The sequence below is a fragment of the Nelumbo nucifera genome, chromosome 5 (assembly GCF_055504915.1).
Source record: "Nelumbo nucifera cultivar China Antique chromosome 5, China Antique-T2T, whole genome shotgun sequence".
NCBI lineage: Eukaryota > Viridiplantae > Streptophyta > Magnoliopsida > Proteales > Nelumbonaceae > Nelumbo > Nelumbo nucifera.
In genome coordinates, this window is record NC_142653.1 from 27783950 (window position 1) to 27808430 (window position 24481).

At 40.1% G+C, this 24481-nt stretch overlaps 1 protein-coding gene across 1 annotated transcript; it reads right to left on the reverse strand.

Annotated features, from left to right (window-relative positions):
* Positions 1–1343: 1343 nt before the first annotated feature.
* Positions 1344–23486, reverse strand: LOC104607573 (NAD(P)-linked oxidoreductase superfamily protein). The gene is made up of 5 exons (XM_010273240.3): positions 22952–23486; positions 22617–22845; positions 22212–22511; positions 2654–2782; positions 1344–1737 (listed from the first exon to the last, which is right to left on the reverse strand). The coding sequence occupies exons 1-5, from the start codon at positions 23128–23130 to the stop codon at positions 1606–1608; spliced, it is 969 nt and encodes a 322-aa protein (XP_010271542.1). The 5' UTR covers positions 23131–23486; the 3' UTR covers positions 1344–1605.
* Positions 23487–24481: the final 995 nt, after the last annotated feature.

Consider the following 24481-nt stretch of genomic DNA (forward strand, 5'->3'; position numbering starts at 1 on the left):
CGTATCGTTTTGGCACTCCACCGATACACCCCTACAATGGGTGTGTCGATGGTCTGACCGGTTCAAGGTGTGGCAAAGACCTAAACTGGCTCCCCTGAACCAGTTGGCAAAAAAAAATAAAAAAACAAAAACCACCAAAAGGAGTATTGATTCGCCCGATACGCCCATATCGGCGTATCGTACGTATCGATATTTTGAACATTGATCCTATCCGTGTATTGTCAGTTTCAGTTAGACCAACTTCACATCAGGCCCTAGCTCCTAAGCTCAACTAGATGGTCAGTTTGTGATTGGTGACGGGTAAGGGTGTCAATGGACCAGTTTTGGATTGGATGGAGTCCAATCCAAAATTAATTTGAACAGATTGGATGGACCAACAAGACATATTGGATTAGACCAATCCAGTCCAAAATATTTATTAGATTGGAGTGGACCTGGTCCATCTGTAAGAAATTTATATTGGATTGGGTTGGATTAAGCCAATATCGAGTCCATTGATATAAGATAAGAGTATATGTGTCAATGGACCGGGTTTGGATTGAAACCAATCTAAATCAAAATGATTTTGAACAGATTGGACAATCCAGACATTGAATTGGACCGGTCCAAATTGGTCCAAAACATTCACTGGATTGGATTGGACCTGGTCTATTTATAATGGACTCACATTGGACTGGATCGGATTGGACCAAATCCAGTCCAATTGACACCCCTAGTGATGGGTGATTAAAGGCGAGAAGCTTGCAATTGCGATAATAGTTTTTTAGTCTGAATTTCAATTCACTGGGAATTTGGGGGGTGGGTGGAATTCTAGTCTATAAAAGGAAAATCCAAATCCAATCACAACCAGAAAAGGAAGATCACAAGAAATGTTTAGAAAGGAAATATAGATCTAAGCAACCCCAAAAAACAATGTTAAATAAAAAGAAAATAAGAGGTCAAATAGAACACCGTATGGGTCCAACTTTACGCTGGAGCAGAATTGGTAATTGACAGAATTAAGCCCCTAAGTTGACGTCTTTTCAGAACTTTGAATCTCATTAGGGGATTACTTATTCAGCACCTGGGAGGTAACCTGCACAAGGGAGGCTGGCCACAAAGGAATATTCATCAAAAAATTTGTTGGAAGAAACTTTCCCGACTCTATTGATACCCCTAATTGAGGCCCTTATTGCCATGCCTCGTTTTGGGGCATTTTGCTGCGCTTGTGCGTCATCCTTTCTTTTGATGGGTTGCCCATGTCCATGTACGACGTCGGTCTTGAAGGGATGCCCCAGCAAAAGCAGTTAGGCTATGGATACTGGTGCTTTTGGACTACCCTGCACACTTAACAAACTGGCTCCTGACACAGTAAATTTTGCTTAGATTATAAAGTATAAATTGTAATGCAATTCTACTACTTGAGAAAAGACGGTGCGCCACCTTCGTAGAATGGCTCAAATTTATTTGATTTAGCTCCATAAGAAAAGAATCCACAACTTCACTTAAGATGAATTCTACTTGGCAGACATATGACTAATCACGTTCAAATAGATAGTCTTTGGAGGTTACGTAGTTGAAACTTGAAAGCAGAGATGCCCTCCAACAGTGTTGCTTCAACATGTACTAGCTTTTCTGAATACCACTTGGCCATGTCTGATTCTTCACAGGTTGTAGAATAGCTTCAATCTCTCCAAGGGTTTCCTCATCCTTTCCAGCAGTAGCAAGTTCCATTGCAGCAGCAACGTTTTCCTTGACCTGATTATGGGAAGGCTAATTGTTTACTGGTATTTTCATGGTTCAAGGGAAAAAAAAAACTATTCCTTGCTATTCCTATTTATGATGGAGCATAGACCTTCCTAGCTTAAAGTGCTGCAATTACAGGGCATTCAATATCTGATAGTTCTTATCTATCTGTTGAATATGCTATACGGCATAGATGTCATTTACTGTAACTTCATTGTCATGTGGAACATGACAAACAGAAGATTGAGTGGCAAAGTGATTTGGGCAAGTGTACGAGTGCAACAATTACAATTATAATTGGACAAATACCCCCTCCATGCTGGGGTGAGACCCATTTAATAACCAATCACAATGTCTCGCTTGCACACTTGCAAGTGAACAGGGTATCATCCAACATATTAAACATATTATTATAAAGATATTTAAAGCAGTATTGATTTGAGAAATAAATTTGTAAAAGGAGAGAGAACAGGAGCTTTTTATTCGATACATGTTCAGTCTTCTATTTTTCATGGCTTTGCAAATAGAAAGAAGTTTTCCTTTTTTCCTTTTTATTTCTCATTTGAATGGGGATGTTTGTTGTTCTGGGACCAAAAATGTAGATGGTTCAACAACAAAAACCACCTGTCTTTCTTGAAAACTACATTTTGTAGTGAATGAAAAATTTCTCCTGGTGAAAGTGAAACAAGCACTTCCAGGATGTGTTTTCAGGTTTCATGGTTCAACAAAAAGAAACGAACAAGTTTGTAGAGCATCTTTTCTGCAATTTCTAATTCAAAGCACCTTGGTTGCATTAATCAAACAATATTGGTTGAGAGATGATAATGAAATCTACCAGAATACAAACAAATATGAATTTTAGTAAGAGCAAAAATTTAGCTATCCATTCATGAAAACTAGATAGTTACAGCATATGAAGAACACTAACCTGACTAACAGAGTTCATGCCAACAAGAACAGATGAAATTTCTTTATTTATCAAGCTGTATTGCATAGCAATCTTTGAAATGTTTTTTCCCTTTCCCTTACAATGAGCTGCTGCAGCCCGGCATGCAGACTGTGATTAAAATAGAACAGACAGGTTGGGGTTAAAACACATCAGAATCAAGAAGAGATCAATCCCAAAAATTATCAGCTGCTTAGAGGACACAAAAAGTGATTGAATAATTGAAGAATATTTCAGAAAACATCAAATGTTAAGATAACAATTTTATCAGTCAAAGAAATTATTAGCATTTCTGGATCTCTTTCAATTCATAATTTAAGTAGTTTCATGTTCTATATCAGACACCATACTCTTGAGCAAAATATACATGTATTCAACTTTCTGTAATGCCATCATGCCAATGTTTATGCCATGTGACGTTCATAATAAAAAGTTCTTCTATTCATTATACATCAGAGTATGGTTAAATATATGGAACATTTTATCTTTTATAGCAGCAAGTGCAGAATATCTATCTGTTCTTGCGGTTCCTCTTTTTTCTTTCCCCTTCCTATATGTTGTTTTTTCTTGATAATTAATGAATTCTTCATCTGTCAGAGAACAAAGTCTGGATATTAAATAATTAAATGATGTTCCCTTGGTGAGTGAATTGATCATGCCAGTTAAGAGCAACCAAAATTAATTTCTATGAACGTCATACCAACTAAAGCCACCAACTGTCCTAACCACTGGAAGTAAAACAGTCTTACCAACAGTCCAGAGTCCAGACCATGATGTGGACCCAATAAATTTCTTCCTTTCAAGTCATATCTGACAGTTATTAACTTATTATAGATCAGTTGTTTCAGATAGCATATGAGTTGTACAATTATCAGTCTTGAAGTTGGCTACAAGAATCCACCTTTCTTTGGTCTTCCCCCTGGCTCTTTTAGAACCTTCAGCTTACACCGAGTCACTCTTGATTAATGGTGCAGTCATTAGTCATCTGTGAACATGGCCAGACCATCTCAATTGACTTTACCTAATCTTGTTACCTACTGAGGCTACTCCTACGCTATCTCGGATGCACTCATTTCTAATTATTTACTTTCTAATCTTGCCAATCATCCACTCCAGAATCCTTGTCTTACTTAGTTATTTTCTAAACATGTTCTTGATTGAAGATGCAGGTCAAAAGGGGGGAAAAGGACAAAGGACTATTGCAATTTACAGAAGTTCATCTGAAATCAAAAGTTTTCATCATGGGGCCCATAGCATTAGGGCCAATAGATAATAGTCCATAAAAGAAGTTTATTAGGAGTGCCAGGTGGTTGCAGTGCTAGGTCACAATATGCCAGAAATTCACTAATTTTAGTAAAAGTAAACTTGCTATTTGTTGTAAAAGTGATCTGAGAACAGCCACTTTGAAGTTATGTCATGTTGTTCCTTGTGAGTTATGATTAGGGGTGAGCAAAAAAAACCGAAAAACCGAACCGACTGAAACCAAACCAAAAAATCGGTTAACCAAACCGGTCGGTTTGGTTTCGGTTCGATGTTTTCAACCGATAGTTTCGGTTCGGTTTCGATTAACCATTTAAAAACACAAGCAGTTAACTGAACCGACCGATATATATTTTTTATTTTTTTTAAATCTAATGTTCAGACTGTCGAACTAAGAGTCTGAGATTTTCAGGTTCGCCAGACTGGCGAATAGCTTGTCTGACGACAGACAGTCTGAATCGTCTAACACCCGCCACGCATCCCTTTCTTTCCCTCTCTCTCTCTCGAACTCTCACTCCCTTATACTCCCTCTCTCTCAGTCTCTCTCTGAGCTCTCTCTCTCTCGCCTCTCAGTATCTCTTTGAGCTCTCTCTCTCACCTCTCGGACTCTCTCTTTGAGCTCTTTCTCTCTCTCCTCTCAGTCTCTCTCTGAGCTCTCTCTCGCCTCTCGGATTCTCTCTCTGAGCTCTCTCTCTCTCTCTCACCTCTCGAACTCACTCTTTCAGACACCCACTCTCCCAGTTCTGGGTTCTGGCCTTCGATGCTCCGCCCTCCGACCGATTCACCGACAGCCTCTGACACTGGCGATCCCTCCTACTTCAACGACACTAGAGGCTCGGCTGCGGGTTAGAGGCTCTACTGCATCTCGGCAACACCGGCGAAGTGGCGATCCTAGTTCTCTTCGGCTGTGTTTTTCCTTTTTTTTTTAATTTTAAGGGCATAAAAAACCAAAAAACCAAGCCGCAGTTAACCGGTTGCATTAGTTCTGTTTTTGTTCGATTAAATGTAAAAACCGAACATATCGGTTCGGTCCAGAAAATCACCCCACGGTTCGGTTAACCAAACCGTGAGCACCCCTAGTTATGATATTCCCAATGCCCCACCTTCCTTTTTCTCTTCTCACTTTTCTACTCATGTTCTTTGACCACAGGCACCATGTGCTTCTCCATGTTGTACATTATAGCTTATAGAGTTAATTCATATTGACCTTGTGTTGCTAAAGGTTGCACTTGTAACCAGTTTTCTCCCATAACTAAAGGTTGCACCTCCAAAACTACAGTTTTTCTCCATTCTAAACCCACCAATGTCTTATCTAAACATACCATAATCATCTTAAATCAATTCTTAACCATTCACTTACTTATGGAAGAATAGAAACGTACTTTGAGCCTTTGGACCAGCCCCATCCTTATCAATTTTGGGAACTAGTACAAAGTGGTATTAAGGACTTTCTCTAAACATTCTCAAAACACATTCTCATACAATGGAAATCTTTAGTTGTAGAAACTAAATAAGAATTCTAAACAAAACAAAATTCTTTAGTTTTATAGCTTTTGCCATATTTTTAAATAATAAATCCTAGTAAAAATGATCACCTTGAAAGTAATGAATTAAGCTTTGAGAAATTTCAGAAATCCAATTATAGAACCCTTGTCTTAGACATGAACAAGTAAAACCTAATTAGAAATCTCAATTGACCACTCTTTGAACTTTGAATAAAAAACATGTCTGCATTGCCAACACACTACATGGTACCAATTGTTAAATGATGTACAATACCTCACTAAGTTGTGTAGCAAACATTTTAGGGTGGGATTATTGGTACCAAGACTAGTTCCAGATCCAGTACTGCATACCAATTTCTAGCAACTACAACTCACTTTCCTCTATAATCTACAAATTCCATTGCTTTTTCTCCATTTCAGCCCATCACAAATTTAGTTAGCAAGAATTTCTCCTGTCTATCAATTTCTGAGCACTCTGTTCCTGTATACATCTTTTTTTTAATCACTTTTCCTGTCTACACCTATTTGTAAATAGAAACATATTTTTTACTTTAATGATGTATAACTCAAAAGATATCCATTGCATTTTGTATGTTGAGATATCAACATATGCTTAGTAGATGAACTAAATAGACTATTGTATATAAAAAGGTTGTAGGTCCAAGACCCTCAAATGACTTCAATTCAATTTTGCTTAAGGATGCAATATATCTGAATCTGATCCAAGTTTGCCCCATTTCCAATCTGATTAATACCATATCTAAGATCTTCAGAACTAATGAACCTTGGATAAAATTCTGATGCAACTAGATCCAACCTGAATCCATATCACTTCATCCATCCCACAATCTATAAGAATGCCCCAGACCTTCAAATGACATATTTCATTTTATTTGAAAAGGTAATATATCTCTAAATCCAAGTAAAGTCCAGCCAAAATCCTATCTGATTCAAATTTGGGTTTGAGATCTTTCAGATCCAATGAACCTCAGATAAAATTCAGATTTAACTACATTTAATCTGGACGACTCATTTCAGCCCCCCCCCCCCCATACCAGAGAAAGATCCCATTTAGTTCTATAGAGTGAATTGATTGGTCAGGTCAGGTTCGTTGATTCTGTGTGAAAGTTCAACCCAAACCAGACTCAATTAATGAGGTTGAGGTGTTACATACCAAATCCACCTTACCCCAGCCAATAGCAACAGAAACAAATGAAAGGAAGAAAAGATCCAAATAAATTGCCCAGGCTATTCAGTTGTCATCTGTACAACAGCTTAGTGTTTGAAGTGGGTTGCCCAAAAACAGAACACATGCACAACCAGAATCACACTTGATTATTATTGAGGTACTCCAACTTGAAGCCATGGGTACTCCAACCACACCAGCGAATCAATTTCTACATGTATTACAATCCAGTTTCTGTACAGAAGTAAAACTAGAATCATTCAAGTCACATACCCCTGGATAGTGGTCACCAGTATATAGCATGGACTATTAAGCCCAAAATGTATCATCATTCACTCACAACTCACAAGACAAAAAGAAAAATCTCATTACATACAAGTGAAAATTTCCTTCTATGAACAACAACCACATATTTAATGCTTTTTTCCTTATTGATAACAAGATCAAAGAGCTTTATTAATGTAAATAGAAAGCAAAAACAATAGTGCACTCATCTGGATTACCAAGGAAACCAGATTCAAAGCACAAGCTTCTCAATAAAGTAAGATGTTCGGTTCTCTGCAGACCTTTTCTGGCCATCCTCTTTGCTAGAAAGTTCACATTATCGTTCACTCTAGAAGCCAGAGCTCTCTCCTTCCTAACATAGTCTTGGAATATCCAAGGGCCATCACACCCACACTTGAATGTGCCAACCTGTCACCTTCAATCTCCATGAGAAGTACTAGGGGTGATCATGAAAAACTGACCGCTATATATATGTGTGTGTATATATTATATATTTTTCATATATATTTTATATTATCTAATATATTATAAATGAATGTATATGCATTATATAAATATATATATATATTTATAATATAAAATATATTATTTATTATTTATAATATAGTATTTTATATGTATTTCAATTTTTATTATATATTTATATATTTATTTATAACATATATTATAAAAATAAAAAAAAAACCAAAAAACCAATGAACTGAACTGATCAGCTCCAGTTCGGTTTTAGTTACCGGTTTTCCGAAACCCAATACTACCAATTCGGTTTGAAAAATAGGACCACAGTTCGATTAACCAAACCATGAGCACCCCTAAGCAATACCCATGAGACTACAAAGAATCTTATTCCTTTGATGCCAACACAATATCTCTAAAGCATCCCTATAAGTGCCTCCTATTCTTGATGTTCTTGGCAAGGTTCAAAGTATATCGATACAATACACTCTGTATCAGGTGCATCGTATCATATCTTGGGGTGGTTGATACACCCCTTTTCTCTTCACCCTAGTTGCAGATGTGTTCAGCAGATTGATCTCTATGGCAGATAGGAAAGAAGTAGTGAGAGGTTGGAGGATAGGAAGGAACAATATCAAGGTGACCCACCTACAGTTTGCTAATGACATAATAATCTTTTGTGAAGGGGGTGATAGGAGAAAAGTGAGGAACCCCAAATCTCTGATAAAGCACTTTGAAAGAGTCTCCAATCTAAAAATAAACATGGACAAGAGTTGTGTAGTGGGTGTGAATATGGATGAAAGGGCTATTGAGTTTGTGGTTGTCTCTAGGTTGTCCCATTTTTCCGTGGCCCTTACAATATTTAGGTCTCCCTCTAGGAGCCAACCCCAAGGAGAGCAATTTTTGGACACCAGTTCTGGAAAAGTTTGAGAAAAGATTAGCTTTTTGGAAAAAGAACTATATCTCATTAGGGGGTAGAGTAACCTTACTAAGAGCCTCCCTAGCAAACTTGCCAATTTATTACTTCTCTATTTTTAGGATTCCTATTAGGGAGGCTAAGAAGTTGGAGAGACTAATGAGAAACTTTCTTTGGGAGCCAGGGGAGCAAAAAAGGATCATCTAATAAATTAGGGAATAGTTTGTAGGAGGAAAAAGGAGGGTGGGATGGGTTTAGGGAATTTAGTTCTAAAGAATAAAGCTCTTTTAGGGAAATGGTTGTGGAGGTGGCCTATAGAAAGGGAGAGGCTGTGGCATGAGGTGATAGCTAGTATACATGGCAGATTGGGAAATGGATGGGATGTTGGTGTATCATGTCGAGCTACATTGGCAACTCCGTGGAAAGCAATTCAGAGTGTCCTCCCTCAATTCCTCAATTTTGTCAGGTATGATATCAGCTCTAGTAATTCTGTTTTGTTTTGAAAAGACATTTGAGTGGGTAGTTTTGCTCTTAAAGATATTTTTCCATCTCTCTATTCCCTTTCTCTCTACAAGGAAAAAACTATCTCTCATTTCTTCCAACACCTATTTCACCATCCTCTTTAATTGGGACTTTGGGTTTCGTAGGGGCTTGAGGGATCATGAACTCTCCTATGTTTCAAACCTTCTGTCACTACTTGGAAGTGTTTTTCTAGACCCCCTCAGATCTGATGTGAGATTATGGTCCCCTCATCCAAAAGGTTACTTCGCGTGTGCCTCCTTTTTTAAGTCCCTTTACTCCTCCCCGCAACAGTTGGGTTTTCCGGCTAAGGAGATCTGGCCTAGACCTATTCCACCTCAAATTATTATTTTCTGCTAGGAGGTGTTATATAGAAAGATCAATACCTTGGACTGCTTGCAGAAGAAAAGGCCTTCCATGTGCTTGTCTCCAAACTGGTGTGTACTTTGCAAGGCTAGCGGTGAGGACTACTCCCACTTACTTTTACCCTGTTCTTTTTCTGTTGCTATTTGGGGTCGGATCTTTGCCTTGTTTGGGTGCAGGTGGAATCTGACCACAGTTGTAGGTCAGCTTTTTGACCCTTCCTTCTTTGTGTGGCCCACAAAAAAAGGTAGAACAATGTGGAGATGCATCAGAGCTGCTGCTTTGTGGACAATTTGAGAAGAAAGAAATACAGGGCTATTCCAAGAGGAGAGAAATATTCAGCCTGTGAAGGAATGTATTTTGGCTAGGGCAATCCATTGGTTGAGATCTTTGGACTCCTTTCACACCTTCTCTTTTGATGATATCTGGAGGAACTGGCTAGGGCTAACAGTGATACCAGGAAGAACAGGATACCAACAGTGTGGGTGCCTCCTTCTAAAGGTTGGGTAAAGTTGAATTTTATGGTAGCAGCCAAGGCAACCCAGGTCCTTCAAGGATAGGAGGGGTGCTGAGAGATAAAGACAGCAACATTTTAGTCTTGTTCTTAGGCCCTGCGGGTATAGGAGATTCTAATAGAGTTGAGCTTTTAGCGGTTGTACAAGGTATTCAGATTGAAGACCAGCTAGGAGTTTAGAATCTGTAGAGAACACTGATGTGGGCCCCACATCTACGGTCCCACTGTGTTCGTAGGGTAGAAGATGTTCTAGTCTGCCTAGGGTTAGCTATTGGTCATTTAGTTGTTTCAGTTATTATTTATTTCAGTCTTTTTTTGCTCTATTTGTTATGTAAAGACTAAGGGCAGATCTGTCCTTTCCATGTAATGAGCATAACCTATAAATATTAATTAAAGTGGCGGTGGCAGAACATTAAGCTTCTGCTCCTCCTTTCAACTCTTGTGTTCTACTGCTTCTCCTCCCTCTTCCTCTTCTTTCCTCTTACCTTCTTACTTTCGATCCTGAAATCCATTAGGGTTCAAGACTGATAACAGTCCTGAACTTCTACTTGATATCAGAGCTAGGGTTTCTCATGTGAGTCTAGTCCAGCCGACCACATGAGAACCATCTAAGGCTGGAAGCTGAGAAAACAGAGTTCGTTGACTGGTTCTTGGAGATCGCCAGAGGATTAGCAGCTGTTTGAAGAAGTGCCACAGTTGCAGCGAGTTGGTGATCAGGAAGAATCAGAGAAGACTAGGGTTCGGGTAACCTTGGTAGGCAGCGAACTGCATCCTATTGTAAGTCTTTTATTTTCTGAGAGAAGTAATATCAAAGAAGATAGGTTGGACCTATCCAGCAAGGGTGGCCGAACCACTCTAGGGTTTTATCTCTCTATTCTCTAGGGTTTTGTCTTATCCCTGCGGCAAACCCTAGTATTGGACTGAACCTTGTGATCTTATCCCTGCGGCAAACCCTAATAGTTCTCCTCAACATTGATCAGTTTTAGGGTTTCATATTAACCCTAATACAAACCTTATCCGTACGGTACTGTCTAGAGTGTACGGCTTTTAGGACTGATTAAAACCTCAAATTGGCTTCAGCATATCAGATTGTTCTTCAAACTGTTTTTCGGTTTTCTTTTGGGGTTTCAAACACTTCTAAAGGGGTGAAAACAGTTCGGACTGTTGCTGTTGTGTGTGGCTATTGATTTCAGATCAGTTTTATACATGTTTCATGCACATCTACTGTGAGTACAGATTGATTCTATACTGATTTTGTGATTGTGGCTGGTAGTCCTAGTGCTGGTTTTGACTGTAGTAACCCTAATTTTGAGACTTCTGGTTCTTGACCGAAATGGAGTTTAAGAATTCGGCAGAAGGCAGTTTTGGGAACAGCAGTTATGGTGGTGGTTCTGAGACAAGTTTCCAGATTACAACCGTAAAGTTTGATGGATCAAACTATTTGGAATGGGCCCAATCAGCCATGATGGCTATTGGGGGAAGGGGCAAAGTAGGGTATCTCTTGGGAGATGTGGCAGAACCTTCCAAGGGAGACCCTATGTATACCAAGTGGGTCCAAGAAAACTACTTGGTTATGACATGGCTCTGTAATTCTATGCAGCCCCATATCAGCCGAAATTACTTATGGGCAAAGACAGCCAAGGAGATATGGAATGTGATGAAAGAGACTTACTCCCAACCCCTTAATGTTGCCAGAGCATATGAATTGAAATGTGAGGTGAATTCCCTTAAACAAGGAGAGAAACCGGTGTCGGTCTACTTCTCTACCTTGAAGTCCCTGTGGCATGAGATTGATCACTTAGAGACTCTTGAGTGGGAGAGTCCCAAAGATGCTCAGATACATAGAAAGCACATCGAGACAAACAAGGTGTTTGAGTTCCTGGCAGGACTGAATTCAGAATATGATATTGTGAGGCAGCAAATTTTGACCAGAGATAGTGTGACCCTCTCTCAGGCATACTCCTTAGTGCACAGTGAAGAGACCAGGAGGAAAGTCATGATGCAACCTCAGCCGCTTACACCTGCCTTGGTAGTTGTCAAACCCAAAACAGAGGGTGATTCAGAGAGGGACAGAAAGAAGGAAGATAAAAGGGATGTGGTGTGTGAGCATTGCAAGAAACCTAAACACACAAAAGAAACATGTTGGAAGTTGCATCCACATTTGGTCCCGGCAAAGTTGAAAAATAAAAAGGGTAATGCTCATGTGGCTATGACTACTGATTCAGCATCCTCATCTGGCACAAGAGGCACACCATTAGAGACCTTAGCTGCAGTTCGGGCTGCTCTAATACAATTGGAGAAGGAAGTTGGCAGTTCAGCTCAGTTACCACAGTCATCGTCAGCCCCGGCCACATCGGCCTTTGCACACTCAGGTACTCGAGCCTCAGCCTACCATGCCTCCGCTCCAGGTACTACTGAACCTTGTTGGGTAATAGATTCAGGTGCATCCGACCATATGACTAGCTTGCCCTCTTTGTTTACTACTTATTACTTATCTTCTGGTAGGGATAAAGTATCTATAGCTGATGGCTCTCTTGTCCCTATTTCTGGCAAGGATGACATCAAACTATCGGATACTATATCCTTGTCCTCTGTCTTGCATGTTCCTAAACTGAATACTAACCTCATTTCCGTTAGTAGTATTACCAAACATTTGAACTGCTCAGTAACTTTCTTTCCTGACCGATGTGTTTTTCAGGACCTGGAAACGAAGAAGGTGATTGGGACTGGCCGTGAGACGAATGGGATCTATCTGCTCGGGGAGAGTTCTCGTCGGAAAGAGTCAGTGGATAAGAAGTTATTTGTTTCTTAGGTTGTGAGTCCGGTTATGCCAAAGCATAACCGATTGGGTCATTTATCTTTTCGGTCCTTGAAGAGTCTGTTTCCTACTTTGTTTGAGTTTATTGAGTCATCTCAATTGAAGTGTGAAAGTTGTGAGTTTGCTAAACATTGTAGAAACTCTTATTCATTGAGTAATAAAAGGAGTAATAGTTCTTTTGATATTGTGCATACTGATGTTTGGGGGCCATATGACATTCCTTCTATGGGTGAGTACAGGTATTTTTTGTTATTTGTTGATGACCACACCCGGTTTTCTTGGGTTTATCTTATGCGTTCACGAGATGAGGTGCCTGCCCTGACCCAAAACTTCCACCAAATGATAGTGCTTAGATCTGATAATGCAAAGGAATACTTTGCTAAGCCATTGGCATCGTACCTCCTTAATCATGGAGTTATCCACTAGAGCAGTTGCCCTCATACACCTCAGCAGAATGGGGTTGCAGAAAGGAAGAATAGGCACATCTTGGAGGTGGCTAGAAGTATTATGTTTACCTCCAATGTCCCTATTCGCTTCTGGGGTGATGCTATCCTTACGGCGGTATATCTTATTAATCGGATTCCTTCCCGGGTTCTTGATATGAAACCTCCTTTTTCCCTTCTATACCCCAATGAGGAGTTGTTCACTATTCCCCTCAAGACATTTGGTTGTACCTGTTTTGTTCAGCTTCTCGGTCCCCATCACTCCAAGTTTGAACCCAAGGCCTCCAAATGCATCTTTCTTGGTTATGCACAAACTCAAAAGGGTTATTGTTGTTATGATCCTGTCTCAGGGAAGAAGTTTGTATCCATGGATGTCACTTTCTTTGAGGAGACACCCTACTATTCTCGGGTCTCTCCTCGGGGGGAGAGTAGTGAGCGTGGAGATTTGGGTCCTTTTCTTCAGGGGGAGTGTAGTGAAGACATGGTTAATACTTTTGGGACTGTTCCCTTACCTATTCCAGTTGGTGATGAGGGCTGCAGTAGCGAGGGTGGTCAGAGGGATCGGGAGTTGAGAGTCTATCACAGGCGATGCAGGCAGGTTGATCCCGGCCAGCTCCAACCTCTTCTGCGGCTCCAAGTCCAGATATTACAGTCCCAGGGCCCACAGAGACTCCTTCCATTGTTGCTACCTCACCCTCTACAGATGACCTTGACCTTCCCATTGCCCTCCGTAAAGGAAAACGGCATTGCACCACATCTACAGCCCACTGCATCTCCCAGTTTTTGTCCTATGATCGCCTATCTCCCTCCTACAGGTCCTATCTCACCTCCGTTGCTGATGTCCCTATTCCGAGAACAGTGCAAGAAGCCCTATTAGTCCCGGAGTGGAGAGGTGCAATGCAAGTTGAAATGGATGCCCTGTTGAAAAATAATACCTGGGAGCTAGTTGACTTGCCCAAAGGAAAGAAACCAGTTGGATGCAGGTGGGTATTTACTGTGAAGCACAATGCGGATGGTTCCATTGAGAGGTACAAAGCTCGGCTAGTTGCAAAAGGGTTTACTCAGACTTATGGTATAGATTACTTGGAGACATTTGCCCCGGTAGCCAAGATGACCACCATTCGGGTTCTATTATCTCTTGCAGCAAGCTACACTTGGCCTTTGTACCAAATGGATGTTAAGAATGCCTTCCTGAATGGAGACTTGCAGGAAGAGGTTTACATGCAGTTGCCTTCTGGATTCTATGATACAGAGGCAGGTAAGAAGGTTTGCCGGCTCAATAAGGCATTGTATGGTTTGAAGCAATCACCTAGAGCTTGGTTCGACAGATTCAAACTAGCCCTTGGGAAGTTCGGTTATGTACAGGCCCAGTCAGATCATACATTGTTCATCAAGAGGGTGGAGTCGTCACTGACACTACTTGCAGTATATGTTGATGATATTGTGGTGACAGGAAATGACAACCATGAGATTGAGTCCCTCAAACAGCTCCTTCATCAAGAGTTTGAGGTGAAAGATCTGGGTACACTACGGTATTTTTTGGGTATTGAGGTTGCTAGATCTAAACAAGGGATCTTTGTCTCTCAGAGGAAATATGTTTTAGATCTCTTGGCTGAAACTAGAAAGCTGGGTGTCAAACCTGCAAATACACCCATTGAACAGAACCACAGGATTAGTGCAGAGAGTGGGGAGCTTCTTGAAGACAAAGTTATGTTCCAGCGGTTAGTGGGAAAGCTCCTATATCTATGCCTCACCCAGCCAGATATCAGTTATGCTGTTAGTGTTGTCAGTCAATACATGCATTCTCCTAGAACCACGCACCTTCTAGCAACAAAAAGAATACTAGCATACTTGAAGAGATGCCCGGGTAGAGGTATACTGTTCAAGAACAATGACCACATGAAAGTGGAAGTCTATACGGATGCCGATTGGGCTGGGAGTGTTGATGACAGAAGATCTACCTCTGGATATTGTGCTCTTGTGGGAGGTAACCTGGTCTCTTGGAGGAGTAAGAAACAGAGTGTTGTCTCCCGATCCAGTGCTGAAGCTGAGTACAGGTCAATGGCTAATGGAGTGGCTGAAATTCTTTGGCTGAGATCACTACTTGAGGAGTTGGGTATTGAGTATGAGAAGCCCCTGATGCTGTATTGTGATAATCAAGCGGCTATTAGTATAGCACACAACCCAGTGCAGCATGATAGGACTAAACATATTGAAGTTGATCGACACTTTGTACGAGAGAGGGTCTCATCACAAGAAGTGTGTCTCCCATACATCACCTCCAACATGCAGCTGACAGCTATCCTCACCAAAGTTGTACCACGGAAGAAGCTAGAGGCAGATCTATCCAAGTTGGGAATGATAAACATTTATTCCCAACTTGAGGGGGAGTGTAGAGAACACTGATGTGGGCCCCATAGCTACGGTCCCACTGTGTTCGTAGGGTAGAAGATGTTCTAGTCTGCCTAGGGTTAGCTATTGGTCATTTAGTTGTTTCAGTTGTTATTTATTTCAGTCTTTTTTTTGCTCTATTTGTTATGTAAAGACTAAGGGCAGATCTGTCCTTTCCATGTAATGAGCATAACCTATAAATATTAATTAAAGTGGCGGCGGCAGAACATTAAGCTTCTGCTCCTCCTTTCAACTCTTGTGTTCTACTGCTTCTTCTCCCTCTTCCTCTTCTTTCCTCTTACCTTTCTTCTTATTTTCGATCCTAAAATCCATTAGGGTTCAAGACTGATAACAGTCCTGAACTTCTACTGAATCTGCTAATTGAAGGAGATTCCAAAGTTGTTGTGGGATGGCTGACAAATCCAGGTTCAGTTATTTGATGCTACAGGGACTTTTTGAGGAAAGTTAATTGGTTTTCAAGGAACATGACTGTTACTTCACAATGGGTGGGCAAAACAGCTAATGCCATAGCGGATGGGTTAGCTAAGCGAGGGGCCTCAAGGGAACAATTATTTTGGGCAGCTCTATAATTTTTGCTTTTTAGTTTGATGTAATACTGTTTTGTTGTTTAGGAGAGGTACCAGCTCGCGCTTCTCCATGGGCAGCCTGTATTGACTTATCATCACAATCTCTCTTTAATAAAATCTTATTCATTCATCAAAAAAATATATATTAATATTGGATGCGACAGGTGGCTTGTCAAAATATCATAACAAAACATTAAAAAAATAATAATTTGAGCTCACCAAAACTCTTGAAAGTAAGTTTTGCATATTAAGAGTATTGATACTTTGAACCATGGATCCTGGGTTCTCTACAAAGCACCTGACAAAATTTAACTTCAACACTCCTTCAGGAGGGAGAGAGAGAGAGAGAGATCTGACAAGTACTGTAATCTTTTTTTCTTTTAGAATAGTACTGTCTAATCAGATTATCTTTGTAGCAACAGAGTCCACCTAGGAATTATATGATCTACAAAAAAGCCTCTGAACTCGTCTTTTGTATGCAATACATGGCCAATGGACCACTATATGCCGGCATCTATCAGCAAAAATGAGAACTTTCTAGGTATCTAAGAATAATATATTCAAAATTTCAAATACACTAAATGGCTAAACCCATAATGCACTTTTCCATCAGTATTTTAACTTTAAAATCCTTCTTGGAATGATAAAATCTCTTCCGCTATATGGATTTACCCACCTTTAGTGATCCTCATTCTCATCTGAATATCATATTCAAAATTATTTAATAGCTACATCTTAATGTGCTTCTAATTCTCTCTCACCAGAACCAAATATGATTTAAGAAATGGAACCTTATAGATGAAGAGGCACTAAGAATCTTGACCAGAAATGCTTAGATCATCAAGCACCCAAATTATGAAAACCCCTGATCATATTTTTACACAGACCCTAATGCATGTTAAGTAATTCCATCCATTGGCCTGGGTCACAGGGATGATTAAGAATGCATTGTACAGGAATTATCAGGCGTTCCTTTTTTGTGCAATAATCATTCCCCATTGTATCTGAGCTTGATGCTAAAAAACCCTGGCTGACAAGCATGAGAAAACAGGTTCAATTGTGAGAGTAGCCACATTGTACACAAAAGGGGAAAAAGTCAAAAGTTAGGTCTATATGACTATATCCAGTCCACACCTCCCAAGGCCCCAGATAGCTGGGACCAACATTGGGTAATGAACCTTTCTTTTTTTTATGAATGATAATAAATTTATTAATTCAGAAGCAGATTTAGAGTGAGTTCATACAACATCCCAGGGAGAGGCGCGAGCTGCAGCCCCTCCTTGAATCATACAAGTAAACTAGGAAAGAAAAGCAAGAATCACAACTGAGCCCAAAACAATTCTTCCCTATTTACCCCTTGCTTAGCTAACACATCTGACAAAGTATTTGCTGATCTCCCCACCCACTATACAGTGACCACCATATTCCTTGTCAACCAACTAAATTTCTTCATTTCATTCTTGTAATGCCACATAACCTCTTCAGGATTTTTCAACCAACCCACCACCACTTTGGAATCCCCCTCGATTGTTAGGTGTTGTACCCCCAGCTGGTTTGCAAATTGCACCCCTTGTACAGCAGCTAAAAGTTCTGCCCTGATGGAGTCCCCAATTCCAAGGGACCTGAGTAGAGCAACAAAATCTCTCCCTTCTCATTTCTCAAAGCACCCCCCAATCCGGATAATGCTGGATTACCCATGCTACTTCCATCAAAGTTCAACTTTAGTGAGCCTTCGGATGGAGGAGACCAGCTTGTAATTGATTTGTCCTTTAGAGATGAACACCTCGCTACTACTGACCAATTTCTCCAAAGGTCATTAAAGGAGAATTGATGAAAGATTTCCAAGGTCTTCAGCCAAGGTATTGCCCTATTTAACACACAGTCTTTCAATTCTTGACTGCTCCTTTCCTTTTCTTGAAAAATTCTAATATTCCTTTCTTCCCAAAGAGTCCAAATCAAGGCAGCACGAGCACATCTCCACATAATTCTCCCTATTGTTGTAGGCCAATAAAAGGTAGAATGGTTGAAGAGCATGTGAACTTCTGCTGGTAGACTCCAACTACTCCCAAACAACGAAAGTAGCCAAGCCCAAAGGTCTACAGAAAAGAGACAAGATATTAATAGGTGGTAACAATCCTCACTGTGAGCTCTACAGAGGATACACCAATTAGGAGAAATACAGAGGAAAGGTCTTCTCTTTTGTAGGTTATCTAGGGTGTTTACTTTCCCATGGAATACTTCCCAACAAAACACCATAATTTTTTGGGGAACTGGCCTGCACCAAATTTCTTTTGATGGAAAGGGTTGGTGAGTAGAAAGTTGAGAGATGGACTTGAAGAAAGAAACACAAGTGAAGGTTCCATTGGGTCTAGGAGTCCAAACCCTCTTATCTGGCTTGGAGGGATCCAAACAAACCTGATTAAGACAACCAAGCAAAACAGAAAGATATTCAATTTCATCATCCCTAAGTCCTCTACGAAACCCAAAATCCCAAGTAGGATCTAAGGGTGTTCCCAAAGGTGAGACAAATTTTGAGACCACCTCTTTTTTGTACAAAGAAACAGAAAATAGCGAAGGGAACAGATCCTTTAAAGGTGTGTCTCCTACCCAAATATCCTCCCGAAAATGGACAAAGTTGCCAGAACAAACTTCATACTTGATAAAATTGAGGAAGGGTGTTGTGAATGGCCTTCCAAGGTGCTGCTAGGTTAGCTTGCCTTGATACACCAGCATCCCATCCATTTTCTGGCCTCCCATGAATGCTTCCCACCACCTCATGCCACAATCTCTCTCTTTCCAATGGCCATCGCTACAACCATTTCCCTATCAGAGCTTCATTTTTTCTAGTTACCCTCCCAAGTCCCAAACCCCCCTCATCTTTACTTCTGCACACAATTTCCCAATTAACCAAGTGATCCTTTTTTTATTGTCCTGGCTCCCATAAGAAATCTCTCATCAACTTCTCCAGTTTCCTAGCTTCCCTAACTGGTATCCTAAAAACAGACAAAAAATAGGTAGGTAAATTAGCCAAGGTAGCTCTTATTAGGGTAATTCTCCCTCCTAAAGAGATATAATTCCTCTTCCATGAGGCTAATCTCTTCTCAAACTTTTATCACTGGGGTCCAAAATCTACTCTCCCTGGGATTTGCCCCTAAAGGAAGCCCTAAATAAGACATAGGCCAAGCAGAGGTGGAACACTCAAGACACTCCGCAATAGCCTCAACCTCCCCTACCTCCAAATTTATACCCGCTATGCAGCTCTTTTCCAAATTTATTCTCAAATTAGAAATACTTTCAAATCCTTTGATTAGCTCCTTTAGGTTTGCTACCTTTTCGCTAAAACCTCCTTCACAAAAGATCATTAGGTCATCTGCAAACTAAAGGTGGGTGACGGAGACTTGGTGTCTCCCTATTCTCCAACCCCTAATGGCATCTTCACTGTCAGCCTTAGTAATGATCCTACTCATCACATCAGCTACTAAGGTAAAAAGGAAGGGTGAGAGTGGATCCCCTTGCCTGACACCCCTGCAAGCTGGAAAAAAGTCCTTCACCATACCATTTACCATAATAGAGTAGTGACAAGTACTGATACACCCAAAAATCCAACTACACCACTTGTCCCCAAACCCACAGTTTTGCATAACCTCTAATAGAAACTTTCAGTCCACCAAATCATAGACCTTTTCAAGATCCAATTTACAAATGAAACCTCTCTTACTAGACCTTTTCATTTCCTCCACACACTCATTCGCAATTAAGATCTGATCTGTTATTTGTCGCCCTTGAATGAAGGCCCCCTGGGTTTCACTAATGATAGAAGGGAGGACTGTTTTGATCCTCAACGAGAGCACTTTAGCCAGAATTTTATAGATGCTTGTCACCAGACTATTAGGCCTATAATATTTTGGGTGGTTTGTATCATTCTTCTTAGGTATCAAGGCCAAAAAGGTGGCATTAATTCCAGGGCTTATAGTGTGATTGTCTGCAAATTCCTTAAAGACTTCAATTAAATCCTCTTTCAACACCTCCCAACAGTCTTGATAAAAACCCATTGTAAAGCCATCTGGACCTGGAGCCTTGGATTTATCCATTAGAAAGACAACTTTCTTAATCTCTTCTTCCTCGAAATCCCTTTCCAGCCACCTTGCCACTCCGTCATCAATTTTTGGCCATTCCACCCCTTCCACAACTGTTCTCTCACTCAAAGGTCTTCTATAAATCGATTTGAAGTGGTCCACAAATTTTCTGGCTATGTCAACCTGGTTGGTAATCACCTCCTCTCCTAACTCTAGCTTGGTCACAAGATTCTTTCTTTGTCTCCCATTTTCCAAATCATGGAAAAATCTAGTGTTCCCATCGCCTTCCTTAATCCACTTGTGTCTAGATTTTTGTCTCCAACTGATTTCTTCCCTCAGTAACACCTCTTCCAAATCCTATTTCAATTGTCTCCTTAACACTCTGTCCTCCTCGGTCAACCCATTTTGAGATTCCTTTACATCCAAGTTTTCTATTCGAGAGATTAGGCACAACTTTTGCTCCTCAATTCTACCAAAATGATCTCTATTCCACTCTTTTATTTTGGCTCTCAACCTTTTTAATTTCTTATGAAACTTGATCCCCTTCCATCTTACCCCCCTCTCCTCCTCACCCCACCATTCCTTCACTTTTTTCACAAAATCCGGATGGGTAAGCCACATATTTTCGAATCTAAAAGGTTTGGGTCCTATAGGAAAAAACTCAGTACCTATCTGGATAGGACAGTGATCGGAGGTGACCCTAGGTAACGCGCTCTAGCAACCAAGTTTTCCAAACTATTCTCCCAGGCAAGGTTAAATAAGAACCTGTCCAACTTCGAACACAAAGGGGTTTCCTGAAGGTTGGACCAAGTGTAATTGGCTTGAAGCAAAGGTATTTCCTTCAGTTCACATTCTTCAATAAAACCATTAAATTTCCTCATGCTTGTTGTAATTACCTGTTGAGGATTACTAGTTTCATCAGAGAATCTAATGATATTAAAATCCCCGCCCAAGCACCAAGGGCCATCCCATAGCCCCTTGATTTCATATAGTTCCTCCCACATCTCATTCCTCTATAGGAATTAGGGCCATAAACATTGGTTAAGACCCATACACACCCATTCTCTACATTCTTACACTTAATGGAAACTGAGAATCTGCCTATCAATTCTTCCACTACTTCCACCACATCCTCCCTCCACAGTGTTACGATCCCCCCCGAGGCTCCCCAAGAAGGAGACGAGCTCCAACCTAAACCTCTAGACCTCCAAAAACTCCTCACCCATCTCCCATCTAATTCCATCATTTTGGATTCTTGTAATAACACAATATCGGGTTTTTCCCTTCGGAGTAGGTCTTTGATCACCCTTCTCTTTCTTGCACTCCCTAATCCTCTTACATTCCAGCTAATAATTTTCATCGAGACAAAATAGCAAAAACACCCATGAAAAGGCCATAATCTCCTCATTTTAGGCCCTTCCTCCTATCCCCTCTACCACTGAAGTCTAAATCCCCCTCAATGTCTGAGATTAGCCTTTCCACTTCAGATCTTTTTTCTTCTTTGTTCCTTTCCCCCCCACCCCCCTTCCTAATTAATGAACCTTTTTATTGCCTTTTTATAAAATCCATCAACAATAAAAGTTCTTATTTTCTCACGTTCGAGCACCTAAAAAACCAACAACTTCTATTGCATGTCAGAACCATAAAGTTCAGCAATAAAACACTGGAGCAAACACTTACTGGACAAAGCCATTTGGGGAGTCTCCTTGACAGGTCCATTGAGCTGAAAAGCAATCCTCCACACCTAAAGAACTATTAGTTCACTATTTACCTACTCTTGCAAGGATTATGAGTTCAAGTATCAGCTATTCAAAGGGATCGATATCCTTGACAGAGCACCCTGCTTTGCTAATTTGAGCTCAGGTTATGGAGGACAAGCTCTTTTATGATAATGATGTGGATTTCCAGCCTGACCAACTTGTTACAAAATAATGAATTACATTAAGGCTGTGTTTGTTTCAATATAAAACAGATGGGAATTTTTCAGGCTGAAATATTTCAGCAATACTTTTGTCTCTTACAATGAAATTTTTTTTACTTGCTGTGTACATCAAAAAAATTGGAAGGGGGGAGCAGAAATAATAATTGAAACATTTCAATCAAGAAAAACTTTACCATTTTAGAGAGAAACAAAAGCAGCCCAAATGAAAGAAGATAAAGTCTATAAGATGAATAGAGGAAAAAGGAGAAATTTAAAGAAAGAAGGAAAAAGAAAAACGACCTTAAGTTCTGGCGAAGCTGGGTGCCACTCTGGAGGACCATTCTCTGTGAGAAGTCCCATTGCAAGCGGAGAAGCACTGATGACACCAACACCCTTGCTTTTCAAGTAAGGGAGCAGATCCTCTAGAGTGGAATCATTAATGCTGTGGTGGCAATATGACAGGATCACATCGACAGTACCAGGTGGTACTCTATCGAGCACATAGGTAAAAATCCCCAATGGAAGTCCGGTTATACCAATGAATCGGATTTTTCCAGCTTCCTTCAGCTTCTGAAGTGCAGGGATCGTCTCGTTTACTATCTGCTAGGACAGCCTAATCAATTTGAGCGTGTCCGTACAAAATCGGGAACGAATAAAGCCTAATTATAATAAAGAAAAGGAATTTCACAATTCAGCAATCAGCACCTGATCGAGAGACCCAAATTCGATATCATGGCACTGCAGTATGTCCACGTAATCCAGCTTCAACCTCTCCAAGCTCTCGTCTATACTTCTTGTCACTCTTTCTGCACTAAAATCGAACCCCTCCACATAGCGTCCACACTTCGTGGACACAATGTAGTCACTTCTAGGAACTCCAAGAGCCTGAAGAGCCTTCCCTAGGACCTTCTCCGACAACGTCCCTCCGTAGTATCTACAAGATATAACCCAAAAAGGAAACGTCAACAACAGAAGGGGAAGAATTCAGGAGAAAGGCCATGGCAGAAATTGGAAATGTTAGTAGGATTGGTGAAATATACGGGGAAGTGTCGAAGAAATTGATGCCGAGACGAAACGCTTCACGGACAGTAGCAATGGCGTCCTCCCCGGAGACGGGACCGAAAACATTGCCGAGAGGTGAGGCACCAAAGCCAACGCAACTGAGCTTCATGCCTGTTTTTCCGAGCTCACGAAGCTCGAGCTTCGATTCAGTCGCCATTGTTTCTAGGGTTTTGAAACTGCAAGCCGGAGAAATCCTTTTTGCGAGTAATGGTAATAAATAGTTTCTTCCCGGGAAGGAGTAACTGAAAGAAAACTCAACTGCCAGCAGGTTCCACTGCACACTCCAAAGTCCAAAACAAAAGGATGAGGCACACCTCACATCGACGAAGTAAGAATACGGTCTTAAACTTGCGCTTTGTCAGTTGCCATATCACACACGATTGGCTTCAGTTGGGGAAGTTTCGTTGCACCTTCGGGCAGGATCGTCCTTTTCGATCGAAAAGATCACGGGGGCTTCCTTCATTCATTCTTCCATTATGGATGGACAAATTCTAATGATTTTAATATTAGTATACGTTTGACGGGATTTATAATATATAAAATAAGTTTATATACATATGTCATTTAATATATAGATATATAATGTTTTATATATGAGTGATATCGGCCTAAAATTAGGTCCGGCCTAGCTCAGGCCCATATAAACTTGATCTAGGATTTATATTTCAGGCCCAAAATCTCATATGGGGTCGAGACTAAACTATAACCCTTATCATAAGTGTAAAACCCGGCCCGGCCTATGATCACCCCTACTACCAAATCCCATTAATCGCCACATTAGCAAAATAGTGAATAAATAATTACTTATTAAGAAAAGCCTTAAAATGAAACATCACATGGCATATAAATCAACTTTTATCGATATTTATTCATACCAATGGACATAATGGATAAATGATGATTTGACGGTGAGTCGGTGACATAGAACCATTTATCAATTAATGAAAACTATACCAAACACCCCTTAATCTTGGCCTCTTCAGTCAAATCTTATATCTATTGCGCAAGTAAAAATGATGTATGCCCTAGGCTACAATGCTACAAATACAATGCATTTACATCGAACCATATAAAGCCTAATCCAATGCTGATGCAATTAAATTGTATTTGGGATTTTTTTTTCTTCCGATAACCTTTGAACTTTGGAAAAAAAGACGTGACCTTAAAAAAATGAAAGGACCACTTTCACTCTCAAATTATAATGAAATTGTCACTTTAACGTAAAAAAAATAATAATAAATAAAGGAATTTAGAGATAATGTTGACATATATGTTTGACGATAAATAAAATAATAAATCATAATGCTCAAGTTAAGGCCATTTTAGATACTAAAGACTAAAGTTTGAAAATATTACTTTAATAAAGTTAATTAAGTAAAATAAATAAATTACACTAATTAAGATAATTAAATAAATTAAGCCAATTATATAAATTAAGCAATTGAATAAAGTAAAATAAATAAATTATTTAAATAAACTGAATTAATTGAATAAATTAAATAAATAAA